Here is a 14882-nt window from a genome sequence, read left to right as displayed (position 1 = left end):
CCTCTATTTGCTAATCTTTTGGCTTTTAGAGCCTATGGGCGATCGGTATATTCCTTAAAGTGATAATTTCATACCGTTCACATGGAAGAAATACCAGCATGACTCCTTCAGATCAGTTAATTCAAAACTACGTGGTGCTGCGTCTTATGAAGCAGTTTTTAATGTACTTCGCCTCTCATTTTCGCGCTGAGTGTACATCATTGTGTTGGAAACTGTCATATCTTGCGAGCTCCCTTCATCAGTCGTGATGTCGTTCGCGGTAGCCATCTTCCAGTGAGGATTATAGTCTTCAGGTCTAACTGAAAGGAAATGTATCTGATTTCAATTATTCTGTATCATACCTAGTGGATTCTTTCACATGTTGTACTGAGGCACGTGAGATAATCACGCCAACTAGGTCCTATGTGGGAGAATTCTCTGACTACTCAGCCCTTGGATTTATCCAGTCTAGTGGTTGCTTCTGAGTGGGATTGCTGGCACAAACGCAAGCGAATACTTTTGCCAAACCGATTGGAAGCCACAGGCCTTTTATCTGCTCAATTTTCATGGTACCATCCTTTCCAGTGTATGACACATACCACGGAGTATCGACAACTCGGGAGTTGGTAGTTGTGTTTTTGCACTGTCCAGTAATCATCCGGAGGTCTTCAAAAAAGAAACTGGACGGAAACGGTAAATAGAGACAAACAACTGGCAACCATAAAAAAATAAGAAGTGGAGAAGTGAAAACTGTTAGATCCAAAAGTGCAAACAAATACAAAAAGAACAGTACAGGGGATAAATTACTTTTGTAAAACAGATACTCTTGCCGCCACTTTTACTGAAATAAATTCAAATAAAGTTCAGACAGTATTCGTGATGTATAATAAGCGATCGAATCCATAAAGTTAGCTCAGAGAGGGAACATATCATTATCATTTTAAAATAGCGCGCAGGAATCATCATCACTATAGCACCACATTCGTCACCTAAAGAATAAAGGCCACCAAACATAATGCGTATAAACTGAAACCAAGTTTAAGATTGTTTTGATTTGACTGCTTGGGGAAAAACACAAATTGTCGAGGTGACACATCAATCGATTTACGACGGTTTGACCTTCAAGAGCTCAGTAACCTTCGTCAACGGACGATATCACTGGATTGTTGCCTTGAGTCGGCTGCTAGATCTGTACAACTAGGTAGGACGGTAATGTTTTTCATCGGTTTCCACCTCAATAAAATGAATCTTTCTATTCCCATTTTCTTTAACCTGTCACAATACCTATTGAGTAAGGCACTTCTATGTACTCTTATTCTATCCAAATATCATGAATACCCAATCTCCAGATTTCAGGTCAATTCTGTGGAATTTCGGAGGGGAAACCCGGATCAGAGGAAATTCCGACGTTTTTTACTTAGCTTGACAATATTAGCACAGGACCTATCACACCATTTCACTAAAGCTTGCCATGGTTCGCCCGAGACAGTGAAGTTACTGTAGCGTATCAACATTAGATTCAGACCAATCAAGCTATTGCCTGATTGATCCTCAACTACTATATTGTACAGTCGCTGTATTTTATACATGGATTGACCTAAAGTCTATCTGAGGATTTAGTAACGTAAAATCAGGTCCATTTAATCAAAACGAGTAATTTTGTTAAGTTTATTTTTGAAAATGTGGGTGGATTTTTCGCCATTCGTCCCAGTTAGATTCTCATTATTCCCTACTTTGTGGATAATTCAGTTTTATACAAATAATGTCGTACTCTAGTTGTCAAGATATATATTAGAAACCAAATATTGTCAAGGGATTTGATCGTGATATTCTAGCTTTCCGAACTAATTGCACTCAGTCTCAATTATCTGTATCTTGCGAAGTGTCTTGAACTTATTTCTCAGTTTAACAAATTGCAAGTCACTTTTAGTAACCTCTGGGTGAATAATCAAATTTCATCACGTGTGTATGTAGCTGAGATCATCCGCTTGATCACGGTTTCCCACTGGTCATATCCCATTTTTGTATTCACTTCTATGTTAGTTTCAATGTTAAGTTAGCCTGTTCTTGACATCAAAGATACTGAGTTGAATACGACCGTCGTTACTAGATTCAGCTGAATTCAAAGCGGCTAGATCCGATGCTTCTATCACCTGGTCACTAAAAGCATAGTCTGAAGTAACGACTTGTCCTTTAGGTAAGCAGTAATCACACAGGCTGAAATGTCCAATCATGTTGGTTGTGCTAAATCCTCAAATATGTATTCCGGAAGCATCAGTCTTTAAATTTATTCATTAGAGTGGGGCGATTTTCGTCGATTAACCTTGGCGTTAGATAATCCAGTATGAGTTTGAATAATTGATTTCAGTGACTTCATTTGTACTAATTTTTCAATGTTAAATTAGTTATTTGACTTTCAATACATCTTTTCATTGTATTCATAGATTCCCTGTGATTTAGTGCTTAAGCAACAATTGCCTACTTGATAAGTTTTAGTTAATAATCAGAAGTTTAACCGATATATAGTTATCGAAAATATTCCTCTCGCTCCAAATAACAGTTAAGTGACTCGCATTATTATTATTATTATTATTATTATTATTATTTTCTACGTCATTATTCACCCTTTTTTATTCCCACTCTTTATACTTATTTTTTCGACTTATACAGCAGCTCGTCTATGGTGGAAATTCGGCTCTATCTAAACGTTCTCGAGTCACTGTCCGGTTGAAAATTGTATGTTTCCACCGAATACGAGTACTGAAGCAGTGTTTCTGAAACCACGTGCACCATTCAAACTGGCTGCCTTCAACGTTCGCACACTTATGCAGGTCGGACAACAGATAGGGTTGGCTATGTCTTTAGAAAGTCTTAATATTGATGTTTGTTGTCTATCCGAGACCCGTATTCAAGACTCTGGTGAAGTACTACAAATTCGCTCTCCATCTGTCGCTTCGAAAAGCTTGTTTTACATGCGTTTATCCGGGGACCCTGTGGCATCTTCGTCTGGTCTTGCTGGCGTTGGTGTCGCACTAAGCGCTAGAGCTAAGGCAGCACCAATCGATTGGATCCCCATTAACAGTCGGTTATGTGCTGTTAGATTAGAAAGTTCCATCAAAGTGAGGAGAAATCGGCGTGAGAAACGATGTCTTTTCGTCATCTCCGCCTATGCCCCGACGGATTGCAGCCCGGATCCAATCAAGGATGAGTTTTACCACTAGTTATCCGTTCTTCTCCAGGAAGTGCGTTCGACAGATATTGTAGTACTAGCCGGAGACTTGAATGCTCAGGTCGGGCGTCTAGGCACAGAAGAGAGTCGTTTAGGTGGCCAATGGGGACTTGTTGGTCGCAGGACAGATAACGAGGACCGTCTACTGCAACTGTGCACAGACCACATCCTGTTTCTGGCTAGCACTAACTTTCGGCACAGTCATCGCCGATGTGCCACCTGGCGTGCTCCCTCTGCATCCCAAGCCTGGACTCAGATTGATCACATCGCGACCAGCTACCGCTGGCGTGGTTGTGTACAAGACTGCCGCTCCTTTTGGAGTACCTATCTGGACTCTGACCATGCTTTGGTCTGCGCCAATCTTACCTTACTTTTCAGTGGACAACGAAGTGACTGCCACCAACGGATTGATGTTAGCAAGCTGGTTGCAACTTCTGTTGCTAGTAAGTATCGAACCGAGCTAGTTTCTAGGCTAGCTACCATTCCACCGAAAAGTATAGATGAGCATTGGTTGCAATTGCATGACGCCATGAAAATGGCGGGTACAGTCAGTTATGGGTTCGCGAAACGTCCCGCTTATAAGCACTGGATTTCTGCAGGTTCCTTACAACTCATTGAAGCCTGTCAGTCTACTCCAGGTGACCGTGAGTTTGACCATAAACGAAAGATGTTACGTAAGGAAATTTGTCAAAGCTTGCGTAAGGACCGAGAAACCTGGTGGTCGGAGCGTGCTAATGAGCTGGAAGCAGCAGCTGCATCTGGTAACTACCGGAAGCTCTTCCAACTCATCCGAGCCACTGTCAGCAAGAAGCCTGGTGTGAGTGAAACAACCTGCGAGGATGACGGAACACCAATCACTAACATCCATCGACGTCTTGGACGATGGAAAGAATTTTGAAGGGCAGTTCAACTGGTCTGCTGCTCCGGCAACATCGATCAGACTGTCCTGCCCTCCATGGCCGGTGACGACTGACCCACCAAATGAGGCAGAAGTCCGCAAGGAACTCCAACTCTTGAAACGCTACAAATCACATAGTCCAGATGACTTACCTCCAGCCCTTTTTAAAGATGGTGGTGACTTTCTGACTAAGGAATTGACGACGTTGTTTACAAAGGTTTGGAAGTTAGAGAGTGTTCCAACATCATGGAATGAGTCGATAGTTGTCTCTATCTTTGAAAAGGGTTCGCGTCATCTACGCAAGTACTATCAGAGATAAGTATACTTCGGATTGCGTCCAAACTATTTGCTTCCGTCATACTTCGTAGATTGTTAAAAACCAGGGAAAAATTGACTCGCAACGAGTAGGCTGGTTTTCGTCCTGGTCAACGATGTATTGATCGTATCCTCACCTTCCTCCAAATGTTAGGATATCGTCATACTTATTACAGGCCAACAATCGTAGTGTTTCTTGACATTAAAGCCGCCTTCGATTCGTTGGAAAGGACTGTTCTCTGGGATTGTCTATTGAAGAAGACTGTGGTGTTCTCTGTGTCGCATTTAAGGACCTTGGTTTTCCCTTTGTGTATGTTGAGGCCTATTGAAGAATAGGCTGCTGCTACACTAGTTGTCCTCATCTGCATTTGTTCATATGTATGGGATAGAAGAGCTAAGTCATCTGAGAAGTGCAAAACGTCAAATTCGTTTTGAGCTCTCCAATGTATTCCGTGTTTTCCATCAGATGTCGAGGTCTTCATAATCCAGTCGACAAGTGGAAGAAAGAGGAATGAGGAAAGTTAGCAGCTTTGTCTGACTCCGTTCCTCACTTGGAATGCATGTCAACTGTCCTCCATGCACGACTTTGCACTGTAATCGGTCGTATGAATCACGGATGATGTTGACGATCTTCTCAGTTGCTCACTCTATAGTGTCGAAGAAGTTTCCATAATGTTCTCCTATCCACACTGTCAAACGCCTTGTCATGATCAATGAAGTTGATGTATTGTGACGAGTTCCACTCAACTAATTGTTCGATATCTATGTGTTAAAATAAATAATAAATAAATTGTTCGACGATGATCTGTAGTATCGCGATTTAGTCTGTGTATGACCGGTCCCTACAGAATCCAGCCTGTTGTTCTCGAAGTTGGGCGTCTACTGAGTCTTTCATCGGGTTCAGCAACACTGTTGAAAACATTTCCTGGTACTGACATTAGCGTGATGCCTCGGCAGCTCAGATCTCCTTTCTTTGGAATCTTGATGAGGTGTCCTTTCCAGCCTGTCTGTGGCACTTATTCTTCTTCCTAAATCTTCCTGAATAGAACGTGGAGCATGCTTGCAGTTGCTTCTATGTCTGACTTCAGAGCTTCAGCTGGTATATTGTCAGGTCGTGTTGCTTTCCCACTCTTGATTTGTCTGACGGCCATTCTGATTTCTTCCGTCGTCGGTGGAGTGACATCTATAGGAAGGTCTGTGTGTACTGCTTCGGTGTCCGGTGGATTCATTGTAGATGGTCTATTCAAGAGTTCCTCAAAGTATTCTGCCAACCTGTTCCTCTGTTCATGAATCTCGGTGATTGTCTTGCCTTCCTTGTCCTTGACCAGTCTCTCTGGTTTACTATATTTCCCCGCTATTTTCTTCGTTGTATCATATAGTTGTTTCATATTTCCTTCTCTTGCAGTTTTTTTCCTTCTGTCGTTGCTAGCTCTTCCACGTATTTCTACTTGCCGGCTCTAATGCTCTTCTTCACTTGTTTGTTTGCTTCAGTGTATTCAGCTTGTGCGTTGACTTTCTCTGCTCTTGTTTGGCTGTTGTTAATTTTTACCTTTTTGTCCTTCTTTTCTTGAATTTTGTCTAGGGCTTCGATAGAGATCCATTCCTTATGATGGTATTTCTTTAGACCCAGAACCTCTTGACACGTTGAAGTTAATGCTTCCTTGATGCCTTTCCAGTTGTCCTCCATAGTAGTTTCTTCTTCCTTCAGTAGATCTTGTAAGGCTTGGAACCTGTTGTTGAAAGTTATCTTAGATTAGTTGAGTTTGTCAGTATTACGAAGGAAGGCTGTATTGAACCTTTGTAATGCTGTTTGTCCAGTTGTACAGTGTTTCTTTAGCTTCAGTTTCATCTTGGTCACAACCAGGTGGTGATCTGAAGCTATGTCAGCTCCTCTCCTGATTCTTACGTCTTCCATTGTCCTTCGGAATTTTTATTGATGTAAATATCTATCTGGTTCTCTGTGGTGTGATCCGGTGAGACCCACGTAGCTTTGTGTATACATTTGTGTAGAAATATTGTGCCGCCTATGACCAATTTGTTGAATGCACATAGATTTGCAAATTTTTCCCCATTTTCGTTTCTCTCTCCCAGTCCATGTCGTCCCATGATATCTTCACATCCGGTGTTGTCCATTCCGACTTTGGCGTTTAGATCTCCCATCAGAATGGTGAGGTCCTTTCTTGGACACTTCGCTATGATTTATTGCAACCTATCGTAGAACTGATCTTTATCGTCGTCATTGTTATCATTGGTGGGTGCATAACACTGGATAGCATTCATTGTAATCCCCTCGTGTTTTGTTTTGAATGATGCTTTGATGAATCTGGATCCGTGAGATTCCTATCCTACAAGTGCATTTCGTGCTTGTTTGGACAGCATCAGAGCAACTCCCTGAGTGTGTGGATCATTTTCCTCTTCGTGACCGGAGTATAGCAGCACCTCTCTCGTATTTAGCCTTTGCTGTCCAGCTTGGGTCCAATGGGTTTCGTTGATTCTCAGTACTGCCGATTTGTATCTCCTCATTTCCGTTGCTATTTGACTGGTCTTCCCGGTCTCCCACATTGTCCGGACGTTCCATGTACCTATAAAAATTGTTGCTCGAGTTGTTAGAAAGGGCATCGGCCTCGTGACTTCCGAAGGAACTCGGCTTCTATCATGAGGCGTCATAATTATTCCTTCAACTCAGAGGGCAGAGTTTAAATGTTTTAAATTGTTTATTCTGATTAGCGTTTTTCTAGCAAGGTTATTTCCTTTGGAATGGGGCTTCCAACTCCTGCTCAACCCTCCTCCTTTACCCGGGCTTGGGACCGGAAGTAACTCTAAGAGGGCTACAGGTGGAGTTAATGGAGATAATACGTAAATCATAATTCCTACTCGTGTTATGGGATTCATTATCATTTAACAAATATAAGCCATTTAAGTTCAGTTTCATACGAATATGTCTCCAGTAAACTAGATTTCCTAGGTGCTTGATATCTTTTCGTACTCATTGGCGTGTGTATACTACAGTGCTGGGACTTTTGATTGTAACCCTCTAACTACTGTGTAAACAGTAAATAAGAAAGGAGGGTTTCTTAGCTGAAATTATCTATTCCACACTTCGACTTCCAAAACTTCGGTGGTTAAACCCACCCACTATTTTATAGTGGTCCATTAATATTTCACATTAAATGTCCCATTATTGTGTTGTCTTCTGGATCAATTTCATTAAAAAGCAACCATAAACATAAACTGAGGAACAAATTTTATCCCTTTTTTTCCTGAAAACTCTAATTGCAGACTGTATGGTATAAAAGAATAAGAGGGAATATCATGATTTATCACATTTTTTATAGCCTTTTTTATCATAATGGTTTTCCTAAGTTTCTATTTCGGGACAGTACTCTATCTGCTAAGCATAAACCACAACATTTCGTGGTAGCCGTTTTAAGTAAGGACCTGCAAGTTGTGGAAGTCATTCTTCAAGGTTGTGTTGGCTCCATATGTTAATTCACTGAAAAGGAAATAATGAATATTTTGAGATCCAACATCTCTATTCGGTGTGTAAAGTATCTAAAACCCTTATTCAAAGCTATGTACACAAACCTGTATGCAATTACTGGTTTGTTTCGCTGATACTGAGGTTGACTCTGTCCTTATTATAATTTTTTTAATTATTATTTGAACACAAATATTGGTACAAGGGGGCCACCAGATACATATGCCCCACACAAGTCCCATTTGATTTGTGTGAGGGCTGTGATACTGCCCGGGTACCCAAACCGGAACAGGTGGTTTTCTTAGGGGGCTACACCCAAAACCTTCGACCTGAAGGTCTGATCCAAAAGGCTATGGGGCAACGTAAGGAGATGTAGTCCCATGGAAGCCGGTGACCAAAAATAGGTTCGTACGCCATTTGTTCCTTTAGGATACTGGAGTCCATGTACACCATTGGGTTGGAATTAGGGTTTTCCAACTCCCTTAGGTGAACTCTCCATGTCCACCAACCCGGTTAAAGTGCCGGACATTCGATTTTCGTCCTCTCAATTTCGTAAACAACACCCGTGGTACGAGAAGTTAGTGAGTAGGACTTCCCTAGTAGTGACTGTATATGCGTAGTCATGTGAGAGTGTTTCGAAAGGGATGCTGACTCGCCTCACTATCAGCCGTACCAGGACATTTGGGGGCAATCACTATAGGGTTGTGGAAATTAATTTGTTGATTGAGATCTTGAACCGATTGATGTTAGATCACCATTGAAAACCTGGAAGCATTATACGGCCGTTTCGTCCTATTATGAGACTCAGCAGTAAGCATCCACAATCCCGCTCGTGGGGTTCGTACCCAAGGCCTTCACTTTCGACTCTGTCCTACCATCTTGTTGAAGTAATATTTTACTCAAGGTACCTCCTGGTGAGTACGTGGAATCCACCAAGAGGAGTTGGAAAACCCCGATTCTAAATCAATACTGCACATGGGCTACAGAATCCTAAAGGAACAAACGGTGTATAAACCTGTTGTTGGTCACCGGCTACCATGGGACCGCATCTCTTAACGTTCCCTCACTGCCCTGTGAATTAGACTTCTAGGTCAAAAGCGCGGTGAGTGGCTTAAGAAAACCAACTGTTCCTGCTTGGGCACCAGTGCAGTGTCACAGCCCGCACACAAATTCAGTGGTTTGTGTGGCGCATAAATATTTTGGTGCCTCTGTGTTGATGTGTGTTTACATAAATAATAACTCTTTGGAGATGAAAATTCCAATGCTAGAAACCACTATAATATATCAAACGCTAACTTCACCAACATTCTGCTATTTCCGCTTGAAAGAGAAGAAAGATTATTGTGCTAATTTGTTTCGTATTTTCATTTCAGCCCTGGAGTTTTTTCTGTTATGTTTACTGATCAACTCTTGGAACAGTTAACTTTTGGCTGCCAAACTTTATTTTTGAGAAAAACATTAACCTAAGTATTTGATCCATAAAACTTCTCAATGTCCATCAAGGAAGGTTATCTGAAAAAGTGGTCAGGTACGAGCATTGTTTAAACCATTATTTCATTTCAGATCGTAAAAATTGGCACAATGTGTACTGTAAGCTGTTAAATAATGGTTGGTTTCAATGGTTTGATGATGCATCTTCCACCTCACCCAAACGAAGTGTTGAAATTAGAGTTCGTTCTTAACATTGTCTAACTTTTCGCTTTAGCGTGTAGCATCGTTCCTAGCGTTTGGAGAACCTTTTCACCGTGTTCCATGCAACCCGACCTCATTAACAGCTTCAGAAATTCCTTTGGCTTTTGGTGTTCTCTACGGACCTCATATGGGGACTCAAATGGCTTGGTTTGCCTGTCCGGATCAAGCAACATTGAGGTATTTTTTCAATGCTTTAACAGAATTTTACTATCTCTACGTTCTAAATCTCGTTCAATACGATAACTGAACAAAACTACCCAGTTCAAGTGATTACGGCTTTTTTATATCTCAGCGTAGGCTCCAACTACAACATTATGAGTGTATTTAAATTAATTAAACTAGCAAGATATCACACGGACCGTTGGACAACAATACAGCCAATCACCCGACCGTTGCTGCCACCTTGACGTGGTGGTCGGGCTTGCCTATCGTGATGAAGCAACCGAGCTATACTGGCTGCAACCAACCGTTCCTCAAGATCCTACCATGTCAGACAGGTCGGGTGAAGAGCGGTAAGACTAAAAGCAACAAACCCGAGGTCCGAAGGCGAAGTCGTACTGCTGACTGTACAGAGGTGTTTCCTTCAGACAACCAGCATAACATCGATGCTGCTTTCCTGCAAGGAGGGGTGGGGTTAGAAAAGGTCGACCCTAAAAATGCGCATCTCGCCTTATCCCATGGATTTTCGTTTCCGGCGGTAAGGTCGTGTGTGACCGACCTCAAGCAATTGTCCCTTGGGCACTGCGGTCACGCTCCCAAGTCACTAAGACCACCTCTAATCCGATTTCCTTTTCAGGTACCTCCAGAAGAACCCTTCCACGGTGTGGGCAACCGGGAAGTGATAACAGCCCTCATACTTCTAACAACATTCAAGACCACTGTATTCATAATCAACCTCCCGATTTATTTTCTATTATTCCTCCTACATCCACTTTCAACTCTAAACTTCCTCTTTTGGCTTGCTCCTGAAGTGCTTCTATGGCCTACGATTCTAGTGCGCGAAACTCTGTATCAGATCTACTGAAACCTCGCTCCAAACTACACATTGGAGCCTTCAACGTACGCACCCTATGTCAAATCGGTCAGCTGACCTCCTTGGCTAAAACCCTAGAATTTCGTAGCATCGATGTATGCTGTGTCTCTCAAACACGCATACAGGATCCTAGTGTGGTCATTCATTTGACCTCACCTCGCCAAAACGGAAAGCCGACGAGATACACTTTTCGTGTATCTGGCGTCCCGATGGCTAGTTCTTGTGAACTGGAAGGTGTAGGCATAGCACTAAGTATGAGGGCAGAACAACCACTATTAGAACGGATCACCGTTTACAGTTGCCTATTTGCTGTTCGGCTAAACGGCTCCGTAAGAACTCGGAAGGTTAGGGGCGGACGTCGTTTCTGCCTACACTCCCACTGTCTGCAGTTGGGATGAAGTGAAAGATGACTTTAGCAGACAGCTCTCTGAACATCTTCAAAAAGCTAAATGCTCAAACATAGTACTCGTAGCAGGTGACTCTAATGTCCAATTAGGTAGCCTGTAGCCCTCTTAGAGTTACTTCCGGTCCCAAGCCCGGGTAAAGGAGGAGGGTTGAGCAGGAGTTGGAAGCCCCATTCCAAAGGAAATAACCTTGCTAGAAAAACGCTAATCAGAATAAACAATTTAAAACATTTAAACTCTGCCCTCTGAGTTGAAGGAATAATTATGACGCCTCATGATAGAAGCCGAGTTCCTTCGGAAGTCACGAGGCCGATGCCCTTTCTAACAACTCGAGCAACAATTTTTATAGGTACATGGAACGTCCGGACAATGTGGGAGACCGGGAAGACCAGTCAAATAGCAACGGAAATGAGGAGATACAAATCGGCAGTACTGAGAATCAACGAAACCCATTGGACCCAAGCTGGACAGCAAAGGCTAAATACGAGAGAGGTGCTGCTATACTCCGGTCACGAAGAGGAAAATGATCCACACACTCAGGGAGTTGCTCTGATGCTGTCCAAACAAGCACGAAATGCACTTGTAGGATAGGAATCTCACGGATCCAGATTCATCAAAGCATCATTCAAAACAAAACACGAGGGGATTACAATGAATGCTATCCAGTGTTATGCACCCACCAATGATAACAATGACGACGATAAAGATCAGTTCTACGATAGGTTGCAATAAATCATAGCGAAGTGTCCAAGAAAGGACCTCACCATTCTGATGGGAGATCTAAACGCCAAAGTCGGAATGGACAACACCGGATGTGAAGATATCATGGGACGACATGGACTGGGAGAGAGAAACGAAAATGGGGAAAAATTTGCAAATCTATGTGCATTCAACAAATTGGTCATAGGCGGCACAATATTTCTACACAAATGTATACACAAAGCTACGTGGGTCTCACCGGATCACACCACAGAGAACCAGATAGATATTTACATCAATAAAAATTCCGAAGGACAATGGAAGACGTAAGAATCAGGAGAGGAGCTGACATAGCTTCAGATCACCACCTGGTTGTGACCAAGATGAAACTGAAGCTAAAGAAACACTGTACAACTGGACAAACAGCATTACAAAGGTTCAATACAGCCTTCCTTCGTAATACTGACAAACTCAACTAATCTAAGATAACTTTCAACAACAGGTTCCAAGCCTTACAAGATCTACTGAAGGAAGAAGAAACTACTATGGAGGACAACTGGAAAGGCATCAAGGAAGCATTAACTTCAACGTGTCAAGAGGTTCTGGGTCTAAAGAAATACCATCATAAGGAATGGATCTCTATCGAAGCCCTAGACAAAATTCAAGAAAAGAAGGACAAAAAGGTAAAAATTAACAACAGCCAAACAAGAGCAGAGAAAGTCAACGCACAAGCTGAATACACTGAAGCAAACAAACAAGTGAAGAAGAGCATTAGAGCCGGCAAGTAGAAATACGTGGAAGAGCTAGCAACGACAGAAGGAAAAAACTGCAAGAGAAGGAAATATGAAACAACTATATGATACAACGAAGAAAATAGCGGGGAAATATAGTAAACCAGAGAGACTGGTCAAGGACAAGGAAGGCAAGACAATCACCGAGATTCATGAACAGAGGAACAGGTTGGCAGAATACTTTGAGGAACTCTTGAATAGACCATCTACAATGAATCCACCGGACACCGAAGCAGTACACACAGACCTTCCTATAGATGTCACTCCACCGACGACGGAAGAAATCAGAATGGCCGTCAGACAAATCAAGAGTGGGAAAGCAACACGACCTGACAATATACCAGCTGAAGCTCTGAAGTCAGACATAGAAGCAACTGCAAGCATGCTCCACGTTCTATTCAGGAAGATTTAGGAAGAAGAATAAGTGCCACAGACAGGCTGGAAAGGACACCTCATCAAGATTCCAAAGAAAGGAGATCTGAGCTGCCGAGGCATCACGCTAATGTCAGTACCAGGAAATGTTTTCAACAGTGTTGCTGAACCCGATGAAAGACTCAGTAGACGCCCAACTTCGAGAACAACAGGCTGGATTCTGTAGGGACCGGTCATACACAGACTAAATCGCGATACTACAGATCATCGTCGAACAATTTATTTATTATTTATTTTAACACATAGATATCGAACAATTAGTTGAGTGGAACTCGTCACAATACATCAACTTCATTGATCATGACAAGGCGTTTGACAGTGTGGATAGGAGAACATTATGGAAACTTCTTCGACACTATAGAGTGAGCAACTGAGAAGATCGTCAACATCATCCGTGATTCATACGACCGATTACAGTGCAAAGTCGTGCATGGAGGACAGTTGACATGCATTCCAAGTGAGGAACGGAGTCAGACAAAGCTGCTAACTTTCCTCATTCCTCTTTCTTCCACTTGTCGACTGGATTATGAAGACCTCGACATCTGATGGAAAACACGGAATACATTGGAGAGCTCAAAACGAATTTGACGTTTTGCACTTCTCAGATGACTTAGCTCTTCTATCCCATACATATGAACAAATGCAGATGAGGACAACTAGTGTAGCAGCAGCCTATTCTTCAATAGGCCTCAACATACACAAAGGGAAAACCAAGGTCCTTAAATGCGACACAGAGAACACTATCAAACGTTTTGGCGAAACCCTGGAAGATGTGGAATCGTTCACGTACCTGGGAAGCATCATCGATGAACAAGGAGGATCGGATGCAGACATAAAGGCGAGGATGGCTAAAGCAAGGGCCGCATTCCCACAATGGAAGAAAATATGAAACTTAAAACAACTGTCAGCCACTATCAAAGGCAGGATTTTCAGTACTAACGTCTAGAGAGTTCCGCTGTACAAAGCTGAAACTTGGAGAACTACTACAACCATCATCAAGAAGGTACAAGTATTTATAAATAGCTGTCTACGGAAGATACTCAACATCGATTGGCAGGATACCATCAACAACAGCCTTCTGTGGGAGAGAAGAAACTAGCTTCCAGCTGAGGAGGAAATTAGAAAAAGACGATGGAAGTGGATAGGACATATAATACGGAAATCACCAAACTGCATAGTGGGACAAGTCTTAACTTGTAATCCTGAAGGGAAGCGTAAAAGTGGAAGGCCAAAGAACACATTACGTCGGGAAATAGAAGCAGATATGGAAAGCGTGAATAACAACTGGAAAGAACTGGAAAGGATTGCTAGGGACAAGGTTGGTTGGAAAGTGCTGGTGGGCGGCCAGTGCCCCTCTACGAGGAGTTACAGGAGTAAGTAAGGTAGCTTAAACCAAGCAAACAGACATTTAGATAGGTATTTTAGTATTCCGGCTGAGCGAACAGATAATGGTGATCGTCTGCTGCAACTGTGCTCAGACGATCGTTTATTTTGGCAAACACTAATTTTAAACATAAGGAGAGACATCGTTCTAACATGGCGACCCCCTGCACCAAACCAACGATGGACTCAAATAGACCCTATTGCTATCAGTCATCATTGGAGAGGCTCGATAAAAGACTGTCTCTCGTTCTGGAATACTTGGACTCTGATCATGCTCTGATACGAGCATGCGTTTACTTGCTCCTCACTGGACACAGAAAAGCCACACTAAGAAGACCCATTAGAATTAAACTGAGTGGTGAAAAAGCCAAAAGTAGATCCCAGAAACAACTGAGGTAACACTTAGGTATTTCTGTAAATGAGGCCGACCCAGATGTTGCTTGGAAAGATATACGAACAGCTGTAAAAACAGAAGCGACATGTATTGGTGATTTGAACCAAAAGGTCACGAAAAGCCAATGGACTTCTATTAAGTCAATTGCACTGAAG

At 42.4% G+C, this 14882-nt stretch overlaps 1 protein-coding gene across 3 annotated transcripts in view; it reads left to right on the top strand.

Annotated features, from left to right (window-relative positions):
• The first annotated feature begins 880 nt into the window (after positions 1-880).
• Positions 881-14882, top strand: part of MS3_00009428 (uncharacterized protein) — a 32118-nt gene continuing 18116 nt past the window's right edge. The window contains exons 1-5 of one of the 3 annotated variants that reach the window (XM_051217795.1): positions 881-1180; positions 2424-2538; positions 9273-9427; positions 9463-9569; positions 9605-9768. In XM_051217795.1, coding sequence (XP_051064218.1) covers positions 9391-9427; positions 9463-9569; positions 9605-9768 — 308 coding nt within the window. In that variant the 5' untranslated portion in view covers positions 881-1180; positions 2424-2538; positions 9273-9390. Of the gene's footprint in view, positions 1181-2423; positions 2539-9272; positions 9769-14882 lie in introns of all 3 variants that reach the window. The other 2 variants (XM_051217797.1, XM_051217796.1) reach the window with 2 other exon arrangements.

The sequence above is a fragment of the Schistosoma haematobium genome, chromosome 7 (assembly GCF_000699445.3).
Source record: "Schistosoma haematobium chromosome 7, whole genome shotgun sequence".
Taxonomy (NCBI): domain Eukaryota; kingdom Metazoa; phylum Platyhelminthes; class Trematoda; order Strigeidida; family Schistosomatidae; genus Schistosoma; species Schistosoma haematobium.
Note: the sequence above shows the minus strand (reverse complement) of the source record. Positions and strands in the feature narration are given on the sequence as shown.